The 14,656-nt window shown below is 36.2% G+C and overlaps 1 protein-coding gene across 7 annotated transcripts in view; it reads right to left on the reverse strand.

Moving 5' to 3' along the window:
• LOC105446087 overlaps positions 1–14,656 on the reverse strand; it is a 104,188-nt gene that overhangs the window by 16,104 nt on the left and 73,428 nt on the right. For 4 of the 7 annotated variants that reach the window (XM_030973802.1, XM_030973803.1, XM_030973801.1 and 1 more), the window contains 11 exons: positions 13,929–14,294; positions 13,525–13,620; positions 12,086–12,328; positions 11,727–11,969; positions 8,821–9,174; positions 7,560–7,676; positions 5,598–5,963; positions 5,194–5,289; positions 3,755–3,997; positions 3,396–3,638; positions 489–842 (listed from right to left, as the gene is read on the reverse strand). In XM_030973802.1, coding sequence (XP_030829662.1) covers positions 489–842; positions 3,396–3,638; positions 3,755–3,997; positions 5,194–5,289; positions 5,598–5,963; positions 7,560–7,676; positions 8,821–9,174; positions 11,727–11,969; positions 12,086–12,328; positions 13,525–13,620; positions 13,929–14,294 — 2,721 coding nt within the window. The remainder of the gene's footprint in view (positions 1–488; positions 843–3,395; positions 3,639–3,754; positions 3,998–5,193; positions 5,290–5,597; positions 5,964–7,559; positions 7,677–8,820; positions 9,175–11,726; positions 11,970–12,085; positions 12,329–13,524; positions 13,621–13,928; positions 14,295–14,656) is intronic. The other 3 variants (XM_030973804.1, XM_030973805.1, XM_030973807.1) reach the window with 3 other exon arrangements.

Consider the following 14,656-nt stretch of genomic DNA (forward strand, 5'->3'; position numbering starts at 1 on the left):
ACCTTGCAAAATGTTTCTCTACGGAGTGTTAAAGCATGGCTGACACGTTAACAACATAATCTATGAAAATTGTATTTATTACTGGTAATATTTTCTGAAACAAACAAGTATATATAAGATATAAGTCTGTTGTAAACCTAAAGGGGAAACTTCAAATTAGGCAATAGCAGCATTAAACTCACACTTTTTATTACAAAGTTTTTTATTCGTTACATTATCAATTTTGATATATGTATCATTATACGCACATTTTTATGTAGACTTTTATTCTCTTCCATATCAAAGAACAGGTAGCCTTGGGCTTATTGTACAAACTTTATTGATTCATAAAAGGAGATTTATTAAAATACAAAAAACATATCAATCATTCTTAATTTCAAGTACAATCACATAACGGCCAAAGACATGAAATACACCTTGCAAAACTAAAACGATTAAAGTATGCACTATAAATTTAAGATCACAAAGATATTGCTTTCTTTACCCACCTGCTTCACTAGAAGTTGTAATTTCGAGAACGAATCCTACATCCGTAGTAATGTAATCGCTGAAGAACAAAATCCAAGCTTCTCTCCCTGGTAGTAGAACCTCCGTAGGTGAGTCATAAGTCCCAGAGAACCGTACCATCCACGTATCAGGGTCAAAGGTCAATCCCCCACCAATGTGGAGGTAATCATAGCCAGCCTCCGACCTGAAGTCTGTTACGGAGATCATGACACGGTAGTCAGAGGGCGCTAACACAGTCCACTGGAGGTTAAGGTTGATGTCGTAGTTTGATGGATACCCCGGTGATGTCAGATTATACATTTCATTAACCGAGAGGGATATATTGACCATCGGGTCTAGATAAGGGGAGAAAATGACCAAAAAAATAAAAGTCATTATTATCAAAGTTTTCAAATATATATATACCATAAAGATAATAACTTCCAAATGCAAAATATACAGAAACTACTATTCAAGCATTCTATGAATACAATTTTGTACATTCCTGGGTATATGTTACAGGCAGAAGGGATTGTCAGGCCCAACACATACCTTTTGACAAATTTCTTTTGTTGTATAGTAAATTGAGTTCACCTTCCTACATGTATAATGTGCCAAATATCAACCATTTCATTGTCTCCAAAAATGAATGTATTTGTATTTTGTATTTTGTATTTATTAACATTTATTTCCTTCTCAACAGCACAATATAAAACACAATGTATATATACATGATATATGTAACAATTATTTCAACATAGAGTATACAGTAATTAATTCAGATACGGAAGGAGGCGAAAACCCGGAAAGCGTAGCTTGAGTTGGGAACGCCCATAATAAATTAACACAGTTACCGAAAGAACATTATAGACATTATTATGAAAATTACATTGTATATAACAGAACGTTGATAGGAAAGAAAAATGTAACTGTGAAACTGTATGACATTTCATTCTCATTTTCATTTCAATGACCAAGCTGATTGTTTTATGTTACACTGTCTGTTACACTAACTTATGAACAAATTCAAGGGTTGAAACTTGACCCTGATGAAATCAACAGACCCTAAAGTTGAGCCAGATTTAATCTCTGGCCACATTTAAGAAGAGTGGCAGTTTTAATTTAACTACCAATTAAAAAACAATTTTCTGGTACTGGATCTGTAAAAGAAACACACAATCAACAGAGACATGATTGGAGTTCAAGTATAACAAGCATTATAATAATAATAATAATAATAATAATAATAATAAATTACATTTATATACCTCACTTAAGAAATCCAGCCATCTGATTGGTCAAAATTGCAGTCATGAACTTTAACTATTCCTTTAAAATTCCCGGTGAACATCCAGTTACCATGGTTACCCGGGAAAATAGTTGAGTCTTGGTGAAATACCCATAGGTTCACATGTTAAAAACTGGTTGAGCGATCGAGGATACCGTACGTGTGCGAAGAATTGGCCGGTAATTTCAGTACGGTAATCTCGATCGTACTAAATTCCAAACCAAAGGCAAAAATGGCTGAAGAAACTCTCCCAAGATTTCAACTTCTTGATTGATGATCAAATGCAAGACTTGCTGACAGTACGAACACCAAAAGGGTACGTTAAATTCTCCATAAATTTTTTCAAAATAGATCTAGTAGGCCTAGATTCTAGTAAGTAGGTCTAGTAGTGCTAAAATCCTTCCCGTAGAGATTGCACACATCCCTATGCATTGACCATTGCGCACTCATGCTAAATTGGTCGATGTTCTACTAACCAGAGATTCAAACTAATATTGCTCGTGATCTTGAAGGTGATACTCAATAAGTGAGGTGTCATATGAAAGCGCAGGTTTTTCTCCATATTCCCCAAAGGGCCGGCCCACCCCCAAAATTGTAAAAATATCTTGCTCAGACTAGAATCTAGATCTGGTCTACTCTCAAAGATACACTCATAAAAAACATCCGCGCAGATAAACTAGAGAAAGGCCAAGGTGGTGTCATAAGTTGACTCTTTTTTTTTTTGGCATATAAAAGTATTAATGACTGCTTTAATATTCGAGAAAATGTTGTTTTTATACGCTCTCGGGAAGGTTACAATTGGGCTGTTGCCCTCTGGACGCTTTGGGCAATAGCACAATTCTAACCTTCCCTTGAGCGTATAAAAACAACTGTTTCTCTCAAAGCAGTCATTAATACTATAATATCACCCTCAGAGAACTACGAAAGGCAACAATGAAGGTTAATGGCTCTCAGAGAACAATAAGCAAGACTTGGCAACAATAGATAACCATTGCCTATGGCCCCAGAATTTAACTCTGGACTCCTTTAAAAATTAAGGAAAAAGGATTGTGACCCCCCCCCCCCCCCCATGCACAAAGACCTTACTAATTTCGACACCTAAACTTTAAAAAAAGACCAAACAACCAATGTTTTATCTCTTTTTTGTAAAAATGATATTTCCATATGTTTTGTACACAAATCACGAAAATGAGCCATTTTCGGCCTGAAAGACAAAAGGTCAAGTGACTTGGAACAGCAGGTCCGATTTTCAAAAAATTTGTTTCAAAAGATGCCCTAGACTCTTACGGAAAAAATGTCAGGAAGTGGCATTGTTTAATTTAATCAAGCATTACAAAGTAAATCACGAAATTAGAGCGGGAGGGGGCTTAACCAGTCATTTTAGGGTTAATATAAGGAATGTGATTGAATTGCTATTTATGTGACATTATCATCATTAATATTTATCCAAATTTGCCTAGCACTTAACAAGTTACCTCGTAAAGTCTATTATTATTTTTGTTTACAATAACAACCTTACAAAATATCATTTGAATGATGATCATCATTAATGATTTTGCAAAAGTTACCCGCTGGAAAAAAAATAATGATGATATTATCTTATATGATAAAATTCACTTGCCTGTAACAACTAGAATAAAGGTGCATGTCTCTGTATTTCCTGCACCATCTGTTGATGTGTAGGTCACCGTGTTGTTTCCAATAGGAAAGTAATCTCCAGGATTGCTAGTGGATGTCAGTGTCTGGTTACCAGAGTTATCTGTTGCTGTAGGTGGTGTCCAGATTACTAAAGCTGTTTCATTACCATTGTCTCTGGTGACATTCTGATCACTTGGGCATCCACTGATGACTGGATTCTCATTATCTGTGAGAAAAATTATATGAGATATAAAAATGTTGCATTTCTAAAATCTGAATTCAGCTTTCACTAAAGACTACCAAACTGTTTTCCAGAAGATGAAGTACAAGACAAGCACTTACCAGACACAACTACAAAGAAGGAGCATGCTTCTGTATTTCCTGCATAATCTCTTGCATAGTAGGTTACCGTGTTGTTTCCAATAGGAAAGTAGTCTCCAGGATTGTGAGAGGATGTCAGTGTCTGGTTACCAGAGTTATCTGTTGCTGTAGGGGGTGTCCAGGTTACTACAGCTGTAGCATTCCCAAAGTCTGTGGTGACATTCTGATCACTTGGGCATCCATTGATGACTGGCTTTTCATCTTCTAATTTTTTTTCAAGAGAAAATTGATTTATTCAATGTTTATACCTTCAGGCTGTATTAGCGATGGTCTAGTGGATACACACTGTACGCCAAAAGACTGTCGATTACATGTTTCATGGTTCAAGTCCTGCCGCAGCATAGAGATGTTATTTCATAACGTATATTATGCGCTATACAAGAACTGAACTATAATTATTATTATTATTATTAATATCCTTTGACAAGACAGGAGGTGCGATAGCTCAGTTGGTAGAGCAGTGGTCTCGTAATCCGTTGACACAGGTTCGAAACCGAGTCGATGCGCGCCAGTGCCCTTTGGTAATAGGCATTAATCCTCATTACCAGGTCCCTATTATGTATTTCAATTCTGTCTGGGCGATGCAACATCCCTTAGGTTACTCAAATTATTCAGGCTCAAAAATAGGGTATAACAACTTTGTTCTAATCCCCCTTTCTGAGCTCCCTCCCAACCTGTGTTTAGAATATTCCGTACTTTACACATTTATGATATCAATCAATGAAAAATTGCATCATTTAAGCAACAATTCTTCTCAAACTCCCTTCCTCCAAACCTACGCTTCTTCTAATGCATTAAACAATTCCTTAAGTTATGTTGTTCCTAAACTTTGGAAATCTCTGCCTTCTATTTTACAGTCTGTTTGATTAACAATTCATTTAAAAGACTCTACTAGAAACATTTGTTCTCTCTCTGTATAATGCATCATTTATACAGAAATGCAATTCATTTTTCTTTACTGACAACACATGCTGTTATTTCTTGTGCGCATGGTGCATTCAATTGTCAAACCTTAACGGCTTTTACAGACACACCATTTTCCAATTGTACTTTGGTTTATACTTTCATCTGTTTTGAAATTCATTGTTTCCATTTTGTTTTTCGTGGTGGGGTGGGGGGAGGGGGGTGGTAATTTTTATATATTTATCTGTAATGATGTTCCATATTTTATTATGATGATGGAAATATATGTCAACTCAATCATTCAATAATGGATAACAGCTAATATCATTTAATCACCTAACATTTACCCAAAAGACATGCTCCAGTCATCTCTTTGAGCAAGACTTGAAGCCTCAATCATTTGTCTGAGAGGGAGACAAAGGGAGACAAAGTAACTGACTGTGTCAGCTATCTTACCCCAATGACAATAGAGAGAAATGGGGAAATAATCAACTTACCGCATCCAAATTCATCTGAATCATCAACACAATCAGTAACTCCATTACAAGCAGATCCCACTGGAACTCTTTGGTCTGCATCACAAGACTCAGTTACTGGGGAAGAATATGAAAAGTTGTCTCTATGAGCATGCATTATTGGAGCAAACACTATTAAGGAATATGTTATGTTAACTTCACCATTTGCAGATATATAATTTGATAATTCTGAACTATGCTTTCTTGAACAAGAGACACACTAAATAGCATCGAACAGATAAGCGCAAAAGAGGCAAATACATCATGATCCTAAATAAACTCAATTTTTGTTTATTTATTTTATGTATTAGTTTTAGTATAGGTACTCGTCATTTTAAAGAAGATAAAGAGATTGGACATTTGTAGTACATTGTCCTCCTACTTACATTCAAATGGAATGGATGTCACATTTAGAACGAACCCAGAGTATCCATTTGAGTAATCAGTATAAAAATACAGATATGACTCGATCCCAAGATAGTATCTTGTTGATGCAATATATCCGGTCAGCGTAACGACAAGTGAACCCGACTCCAACAATCGATCGTGGCCAAGCCCGATGTAGAAGAAGTCGTAGTCCTCTTCCAAGTAGAAGTTTGGTATGTCGATGACGAGGGAGTGGTAAGCCTCTGCTTGGAGTACCCATACGCACTCAATGTCGTTGCCGTAGGCTAATGGGTAGTTGTCAGAAATGACAGAGTAGGGCATCGAGGTGGGAATTGTCTGAATATCAGAAGAGGGACAGCTTGGGTCTGGTGTTATGGGAAGAATGGAAAGTATGGAATATGATTAAACTATCATTTACACAGGCATATACGTGAGTTCATTCAATGCACTTTACAGAAATTCATTTCTTCCTCCTCTTCCTCTCCCCTTCTCCTTCTTTTTATCCTTCCTGTTCCTCTTCTCCTTCTTCTTCTTATTCATCACAATCATTAATATATCATTATTACTATTCTTATCATCATCACTAGTATCATTATTATAAATAAAAAAACTGTACAAACAAGCAATTAGGAGTAAACAATTCTGGCAAAATTGCTGGTAAGCTGTCAAGCTTTCATATTTAAAAAAAATTAAATCAAACATGCATGGTCTTGCCTATATGCCCCACAATTCTAATATTAGGACTTAAAACACCCGATATAATTGTTCATGCCAAATAACTGGCAAAGCACGACTGACCATGCCTCATGACTGGTCAAGCAAATGACCACCGGTCTCTATAATCACCAACCTCATGAACCAAACTCTTTGTTTTAAATCTTTTCATGCTCATTCACGCTTGAGCCAAGTTTGGTGGAAATTGGTTCAGTGTTTGGTCACTCGTCACTGTTATAAAACATTTCTTATTTCATGAGATCTATCACCTATGATATCTTACACCTAAATTCCAATGAGCTCATTCCTACATGCTCATACAAACTTATCCCATGTTTTGTAATGATAGCTTCAACGGTTTTTACATTTTCGCAGTCACATTACACATGTATTTTCTTTAATTGTTACACTTTATTGACACTGCAACCTTACACTCCAAATCTAATCAGTGCGTCCTTACATGATTAAACATATACTTGAGCTAAATTTGGTTTGAATTGATTTAATGCTTTGCACGTTACCATGGGGACAAAATATTTTTTGGTATTTTAAACACTTTTATGACCTATGACCCTTTACACTAAAAATGCTATGAGTTCATCCTTGGATGCTCATGCTTAGTACTTCCTTCAGCTTTGGGTTGAACTGCTTCGAATCTGTTCAAGTTTGCATTTTTAAACATTGTTATGACCCTGTAACCTCTGACCTTTGACCTATTACAACCAACATTGTGTTCATCCTTGCATTCTCTTGCATGCTTCCTCAAAGTCTGATTCAAATTGCATTGTATCAAGATCTTTTTTAAAATTATTTCTTAACACTCTTGCAACCCTGTGCCATATTACCCACAACATCTATTCACTTCTTCCTTGGATGCTCAAACATATACTTCATGCAAGTTTGGTGAAAATCTGTTCAATGGTTCTTAAGCTATCAAAGTTGCAGCACCACCTTCCATGGTGGAAACAAACTGTCGCTACTATCAGAAAAAACGTTGCCTACGTGTGTATCACACCAGCTATGCAGGTAAGATACGTGTACTTCCCGGCCCAGCTATCACACCAACGAGACTGACACCAGACCGCCATTACATTACCCTTAATGGTAAACTATCTGTCATTTTGGAGTCGGTGTGAAGCCAGTTTGACCGTACGTGACTAGGGTATAAACAGCAATGAGCCGGGCACTCAAGATGAGCTCAGAAATCTTCTGGGCTTGCATTCTTCAACCAACACTGTGTTACATACCACAATTCCACTCATCATATCCATTAAAGCATCCAGGCGACCCATCACAGGAAGTCGAGTTGGAAATACAGACATCTCTCTTTAAACAGGAGATGAAAGATGCTCCACATTCACCGGCTGGAAGAATAAAGCAGTCCATGCATTAATGTTCAGATTAAGAAAAATATGCTTTCTTAAGGCACTATTCTCTAACTTGAAACAATAAATTAAAATTATTAATGAGCCAGTTTGTAGATACAAGCTGAGCATGGGCAGATAAAGTCATTTGTTCAAAATTGTGAAACCCACTGAGAAGAATACTGGATACCTGCTCATGAAAGTTGTCATCATTATACATTTATGCACCGATGGTAGATTCTATGATACAAAGATTGGCAAACAAAAGTTATTCATGAGACACTTCCATGACTTTGGCAGTGATTATTGCAAAAAGGGGGACCTCTCCATGTGTCAAAGATCTGTGAATATTTGGGGATCATTTGTACCATGTGCTAACTACAAACTGATCTATAGCACTGTACTATATACCGGTTTACTGATATATTCAAATTTGTGGATGTTTCTTTCCAGGGAACCTGGTGTCAAGGTATTCCATTAACCTGTTATTGATGCATGAACTATAATACTTGGAATCCAGTCTGCATACATTACTTTTTGCTATGTTGGACAAGCCTCAGGCAAGATTTTACTTTCTCCAGAACAACCTTTGTTTCAAAAGTATGCATAAACTATGAGGAGGTTAGTAAACTGGTCTATTGGAAAAATACCACCTTGCAAAATGTTTCTCTACGGAGTGTTAAAGCATGGCTGACACGTTAACAACATAATCTATGAAAATTGTATTTATTACTGGTAATATTTTCTGAAACAAACAAGTATATATAAGATATAAGTCTGTTGTAAACCTAAAGGGGAAACTTCAAATTAGGCAATAGCAGCATTAAACTCACACTTTTTATTACAAAGTTTTTTATTCGTTACATTATCAATTTTGATATATGTATCATTATACGCACATTTTTATGTAGACTTTTATTCTCTTCCATATCAAAGAACAGGTAGCCTCAAGTGGGCTTATTGTACAAACTTTATTGATTCATAAAAGGAGATTTATTAAAAAACAAAAAAACATATCAATCATTCTTAATTTCAAGTACAATCACATAACGGCAAAAGACATGAAATAAACCTTGCAAAACTAAAACGATTAAAGTATGCACTATAAATTTAAGATCACAAAGATATTGCTTTCTTTACCCACCTGCTTCACTAGAAGTTGTAATTTCAAGAACGAATCCTACATTCGTAGTACTGTAATCGCTGAAGAACAAAATCCAAGCTTCTCTCCCTGGTAGTAGAACCTCCGTAGGTGAGTCATAAGTCCCCGAGAACCGTACCATCCACGTATCAGGGTCAAAGGTCAATCCCCCACCAATGTGGAGGTAATCATAGCCAGCCTCCGACCTGAAGTCTGTTACGGAGATCATGACACGGTAGTCAGAGGGCGCTAACACAGTCCACTGGAGGTTAAGGTTGATGTCGTAGTTTGATGGATACCCCGGTGATGTCAGATTATACATTTCATTAACCGAGAGGGATATATTGACCATCGGGTCTAGATAAGGGGAGAAAATGACCAAAAAAATAAAAGTCATTATTATCAAAGTTTTCAAATATATATATACCATAAAGATAATAACTTCCAAATGCAAAATATACAGAAACTACTATTCAAGCATTCTATGAATACAATTTTGTACATTCCTGGGTATATGTTACAGGCAGAAGGGATTGTCAGGCCCAACACATACCTTTTGACAAATTTCTTTTGTTGTATAGTAAATTGAGTTCACCTTCCTACATGTATAATGTGCCAAATATCAACCATTTCATTGTCTCCAAAAATGAATGTATTTGTATTTTGTATTTTGTATTTATTAACATTTATTTCCTTCTCAACAGCACAATATAAAACACAATGTATATATACATGATATATGTAACAATTATTTCAACATAGAGTATACAGTAATTAATTCAGATACGGAAGGAGGCGAAAACCCGGAAAGCGTAGCTTGAGTTGGGAACGCCCATAATAAATTAACACAGTTACCGAAAGAACATTATAGACATTATTATGAAAATTACATTGTATATAACAGAACGTTGATAGGAAAGAAAAATGTAACTGTGAAACTGTATGACATTTCATTCTCATTTTCATTTCAATGACCAAGCTGATTGTTTTATGTTACACTGTCTGTTACACTAACTTATGAACAAATTCAAGGGTTGAAACTTGACCCTGATGAAATCAACAGACCCTAAAGTTGAGCCAGATTTAATCTCTGGCCACATTTAAGAAGAGTGGCAGTTTTAATTTAACTACCAATTAAAAAACAATTTTCTGGTACTGGATCTGTAAAAGAAACACACAATCAACAGAGACATGATTGGAGTTCAAGTATAACAAGCATTATAATAATAATAATAATAATAATAATAATATAAATTACATTTATATACCTCACTTAAGAAATCCAGCCATCTGATTGGTCAAAATTGCAGTCATGAACTTTAACTATTCCTTTAAAATTCCCGGTGAACATCCAGTTACCATGGTTACCCGGGAAAATAGTTGAGTCTTGGTGAAATACCCATAGGTTCACATGTTAAAAACTGGTTGAGCGATCGAGGATACCGTACGTGTGCGAAGAATTGGTCGGTAATTTCAGTACGGTAATCTCGATCGTACTAAATTCCAAACCAAAGGCAAAAATGGCTGAAGAAACTCTCCCAAGATTTCAACTTCTTGATTGATGATCAAATGCAAGACTTGCTGACAGTACGAACACCAAAAGGGTACGTTAAATTCTCCATAAATTTTTTCAAAATAGATCTAGTAGGCCTAGATTCTAGTAAGTAGGTCTAGTAGTGCTAAAATCCTTCCCGTAGAGATTGCACACATCCCTATGCATTGACCATTGCGCACTCATGCTAAATTGGTCGATGTTCTACTAACCAGAGATTCAAACTAATATTGCTCGTGATCTTGAAGGTGATACTCAATAAGTGAGGTGTCATATGAAAGCGCAGGTTTTTCTCCATATTCCCCAAAGGGCCGGCCCACCCCCAAAATTGTAAAAATATCTTGCTCAGACTAGAATCTAGATCTGGTCTACTCTCAAAGATACACTCATAAAAAACATCCGCGCAGATAAACTAGAGAAAGGCCAAGGTGGTGTCATAAGTTGACTCTTTTTTTTTTTGGCATATAAAAGTATTAATGACTGCTTTAATATTCGAGAAAATGTTGTTTTTATACGCTCTCGGGAAGGTTACAATTGGGCTGTTGCCCTCTGGACGCTTTGGGCAATAGCACAATTCTAACCTTCCCTTGAGCGTATAAAAACAACTGTTTCTCTCAAAGCAGTCATTAATACTATAATATCACCCTCAGAGAACTACGAAAGGCAACAATGAAGGTTAATGGCTCTCAGAGAACAATAAGCAAGACTTGGCAACAATAGATAACCATTGCCTATGGCCCCAGAATTTAACTCTGGACTCCTTTAAAAATTGAGGAAAAAGGATTGTGACCCCCCCCCCCCCATGCACAAAGACCTTACTAATTTTGACACCTAAACTTTAAAAAAAGACCAAACAACCAATGTTTTATCTCTTTTTTGTAAAAATGATATTTCCATATGTTTTGTACACAAATCACGAAAATGAGCCATTTTCGGCCTGAAAGACAAAAGGTCAAGTGACTTGGAACAGCAGGTCCGATTTTCAAAAAATTTGTTTCAAAAGATGCCCTAGACTCTTACGGAAAAAATGTCAGGAAGTGGCATTGTTTAATTTAATCAAGCATTACAAAGTAAATCACGAAATTAGAGCGGGAGGGGGCTTAACCAGTCATTTTAGGGTTAATATAAGGAATGTGATTGAATTGCTATTTATGTGACATTATCATCATTAATATTTATCCAAATTTGCCTAGCACTTAACAAGTTACCTCGTAAAGTCTATTATTATTTTTGTTTACAATAACAACCTCACAAAATATCATTTGAATGATGATCATCATCATTAATGATTTTGGAAAAGTTACCCGCTGGAAAAAAAATAATGATGATATTATCTTATATGATAAAATTCACTTGCCTGTAACAACTAGAATAAAGGTGCATGTCTCTGTATTTCCTGCACCATCTGTTGATGTGTAGGTCACCGTGTTGTTTCCAATAGGAAAGTAATCTCCAGGATTGCTAGTGGATGTCAGTGTCTGGTTACCAGAGTTATCTGTTGCTGTAGGTGGTGTCCAGATTACTAAAGCTGTTTCATTACCATTGTCTCTGGTGACATTCTGATCACTTGGGCATCCACTGATGACTGGATTCTCATTATCTGTGAGAAAAATTATATGAGATATAAAAATGTTGCATTTCTAAAATCTGAATTCAGCTTTCACTAAAGACTACCAAACTGTTTTCCAGAAGATGAAGTACAAGACAAGCACTTACCAGACACAACTACAAAGAAGGAGCATGCTTCTGTATTTCCTGCATAATCTCTTGCATAGTAGGTTACCGTGTTGTTTCCAATAGGAAAGTAGTCTCCAGGATTGTGAGAGGATGTCAGTGTCTGGTTACCAGAGTTATCTGTTGCTGTAGGGGGTGTCCAGGTTACTACAGCTGTAGCATTCCCAAAGTCTGTGGTGACATTCTGATCACTTGGGCATCCATTGATGACTGGCTTTTCATCTTCTAATTTTTTTTCAAGAGAAAATTGATTTATTCAATGTTTATACCTTCAGGCTGTATTAGCGATGGTCTAGTGGATACACACTGTACGCCAAAAGACTGTCGATTACATGTTTCATGGTTCAAGTCCTGCCGCAGCATAGAGATGTTATTTCATAACGTATATTATGCGCTATACAAGAACTGAACTATAATTATTATTATTATTATTAATATCCTTTGACAAGACAGGAGGTGCGATAGCTCAGTTGGTAGAGCAGTGGTCTCGTAATCCGTTGACACAGGTTCGAAACCGAGTCGATGCGCGCCAGTGCCCTTTGGTAATAGGCATTAATCCTCATTACCAGGTCCCTATTATGTATTTCAATTCTGTCTGGGCGATGCAACATCCCTTAGGTTACTCAAATTATTCAGGCTCAAAAATAGGGTATAACAACTTTGTTCTAATCCCCCTTTCTGAGCTCCCTCCCAACCTGTGTTTAGAATATTCCGTACTTTACACATTTATGATATCAATCAATGAAAAATTGCATCATTTAAGCAACAATTCTTCTCAAACTCCCTTCCTCCAAACCTACGCTTCTTCTAATGCATTAAACAATTCCTTAAGTTATGTTGTTCCTAAACTTTGGAAATCTCTGCCTTCTATTTTACAGTCTGTTTGATTAACAATTCATTTAAAAGACTCTACTAGAAACATTTGTTCTCTCTCTGTATAATGCATCATTTATACAGAAATGCAATTCATTTTTCTTTACTGACAACACATGCTGTTATTTCTTGTGCGCATGGTGCATTCAATTGTCAAACCTTAACGGCTTTTACAGACACACCATTTTCCAATTGTACTTTGGTTTATACTTTCATCTGTTTTGAAATTCATTGTTTCCATTTTGTTTTTCGTGGTGGGGTGGGGGGAGGGGGGTGGTAATTTTTATATATTTATCTGTAATGATGTTCCATATTTTATTATGATGATGGAAATATATGTCAACTCAATCATTCAATAATGGATAACAGCTAATATCATTTAATCACCTAACATTTACCCAAAAGACATGCTCCAGTCATCTCTTTGAGCAAGACTTGAAGCCTCAATCATTTGTCTGAGAGGGAGACAAAGGGAGACAAAGTAACTGACTGTGTCAGCTATCTTACCCCAATGACAATAGAGAGAAATGGGGAAATAATCAACTTACCGCATCCAAATTCATCTGAATCATCAACACAATCAGTAACTCCATTACAAGCAGATCCCACTGGAACTCTTTGGTCTGCATCACAAGACTCAGTTACTGGGGAAGAATATGAAAAGTTGTCTCTATGAGCATGCATTATTGGAGCAAACACTATTAAGGAATATGTTATGTTAACTTCACCATTTGCAGATATATAATTTGATAATTCTGAACTATGCTTTCTTGAACAAGAGACACACTAAATAGCATCGAACAGATAAGCGCAAAAGAGGCAAATACATCATGATCCTAAATAAACTCAATTTTTGTTTATTTATTTTATGTATTAGTTTTAGTATAGGTACTCGTCATTTTAAAGAAGATAAAGAGATTGGACATTTGTAGTACATTGTCCTCCTACTTACATTCAAATGGAATGGATGTCACATTTAGAACGAACCCAGAGTATCCATTTGAGTAATCAGTATAAAAATACAGATATGACTCGATCCCAAGATAGTATCTTGTTGATGCAATATATCCGGTCAGCGTAACGACAAGTGAACCCGACTCCAACAATCGATCGTGGCCAAGCCCGATGTAGAAGAAGTCGTAGTCCTCTTCCAAGTAGAAGTTTGGTATGTCGATGACGAGGGAGTGGTAAGCCTCTGCTTGGAGTACCCATACGCACTCAATGTCGTTGCCGTAGGCTAATGGGTAGTTGTCAGAAATGACAGAGTAGGGCATCGAGGTGGGAATTGTCTGAATATCAGAAGAGGGACAGCTTGGGTCTGGTGTTATGGGAAGAATGGAAAGTATGGAATATGATTAAACTATCATTTACACAGGCATATACGTGAGTTCATTCAATGCACTTTACAGAAATTCATTTCTTCCTCCTCTTCCTCTCCCCTTCTCCTTCTTTTTATCCTTCCTGTTCCTCTTCTCCTTCTTCTTCTTATTCATCACAATCATTAATATATCATTATTACTATTCTTATCATCATCACTAGTATCATTATTATAAATAAAAAAACTGTACAAACAAGCAATTAGGAGTAAACAATTCTGGCAAAATTGCTGGTAAGCTGTCAAGCTTTCATATTTAAAAAAAATTAAATCAAACATGCATGGTCTTGCCTATATGCCCCAC

The sequence above is a fragment of the Strongylocentrotus purpuratus genome, unplaced genomic scaffold (assembly GCF_000002235.5).
Source record: "Strongylocentrotus purpuratus isolate Spur 01 unplaced genomic scaffold, Spur_5.0 spur5_scaffold_7, whole genome shotgun sequence".
Classification (NCBI taxonomy): domain Eukaryota; kingdom Metazoa; phylum Echinodermata; class Echinoidea; order Camarodonta; family Strongylocentrotidae; genus Strongylocentrotus; species Strongylocentrotus purpuratus.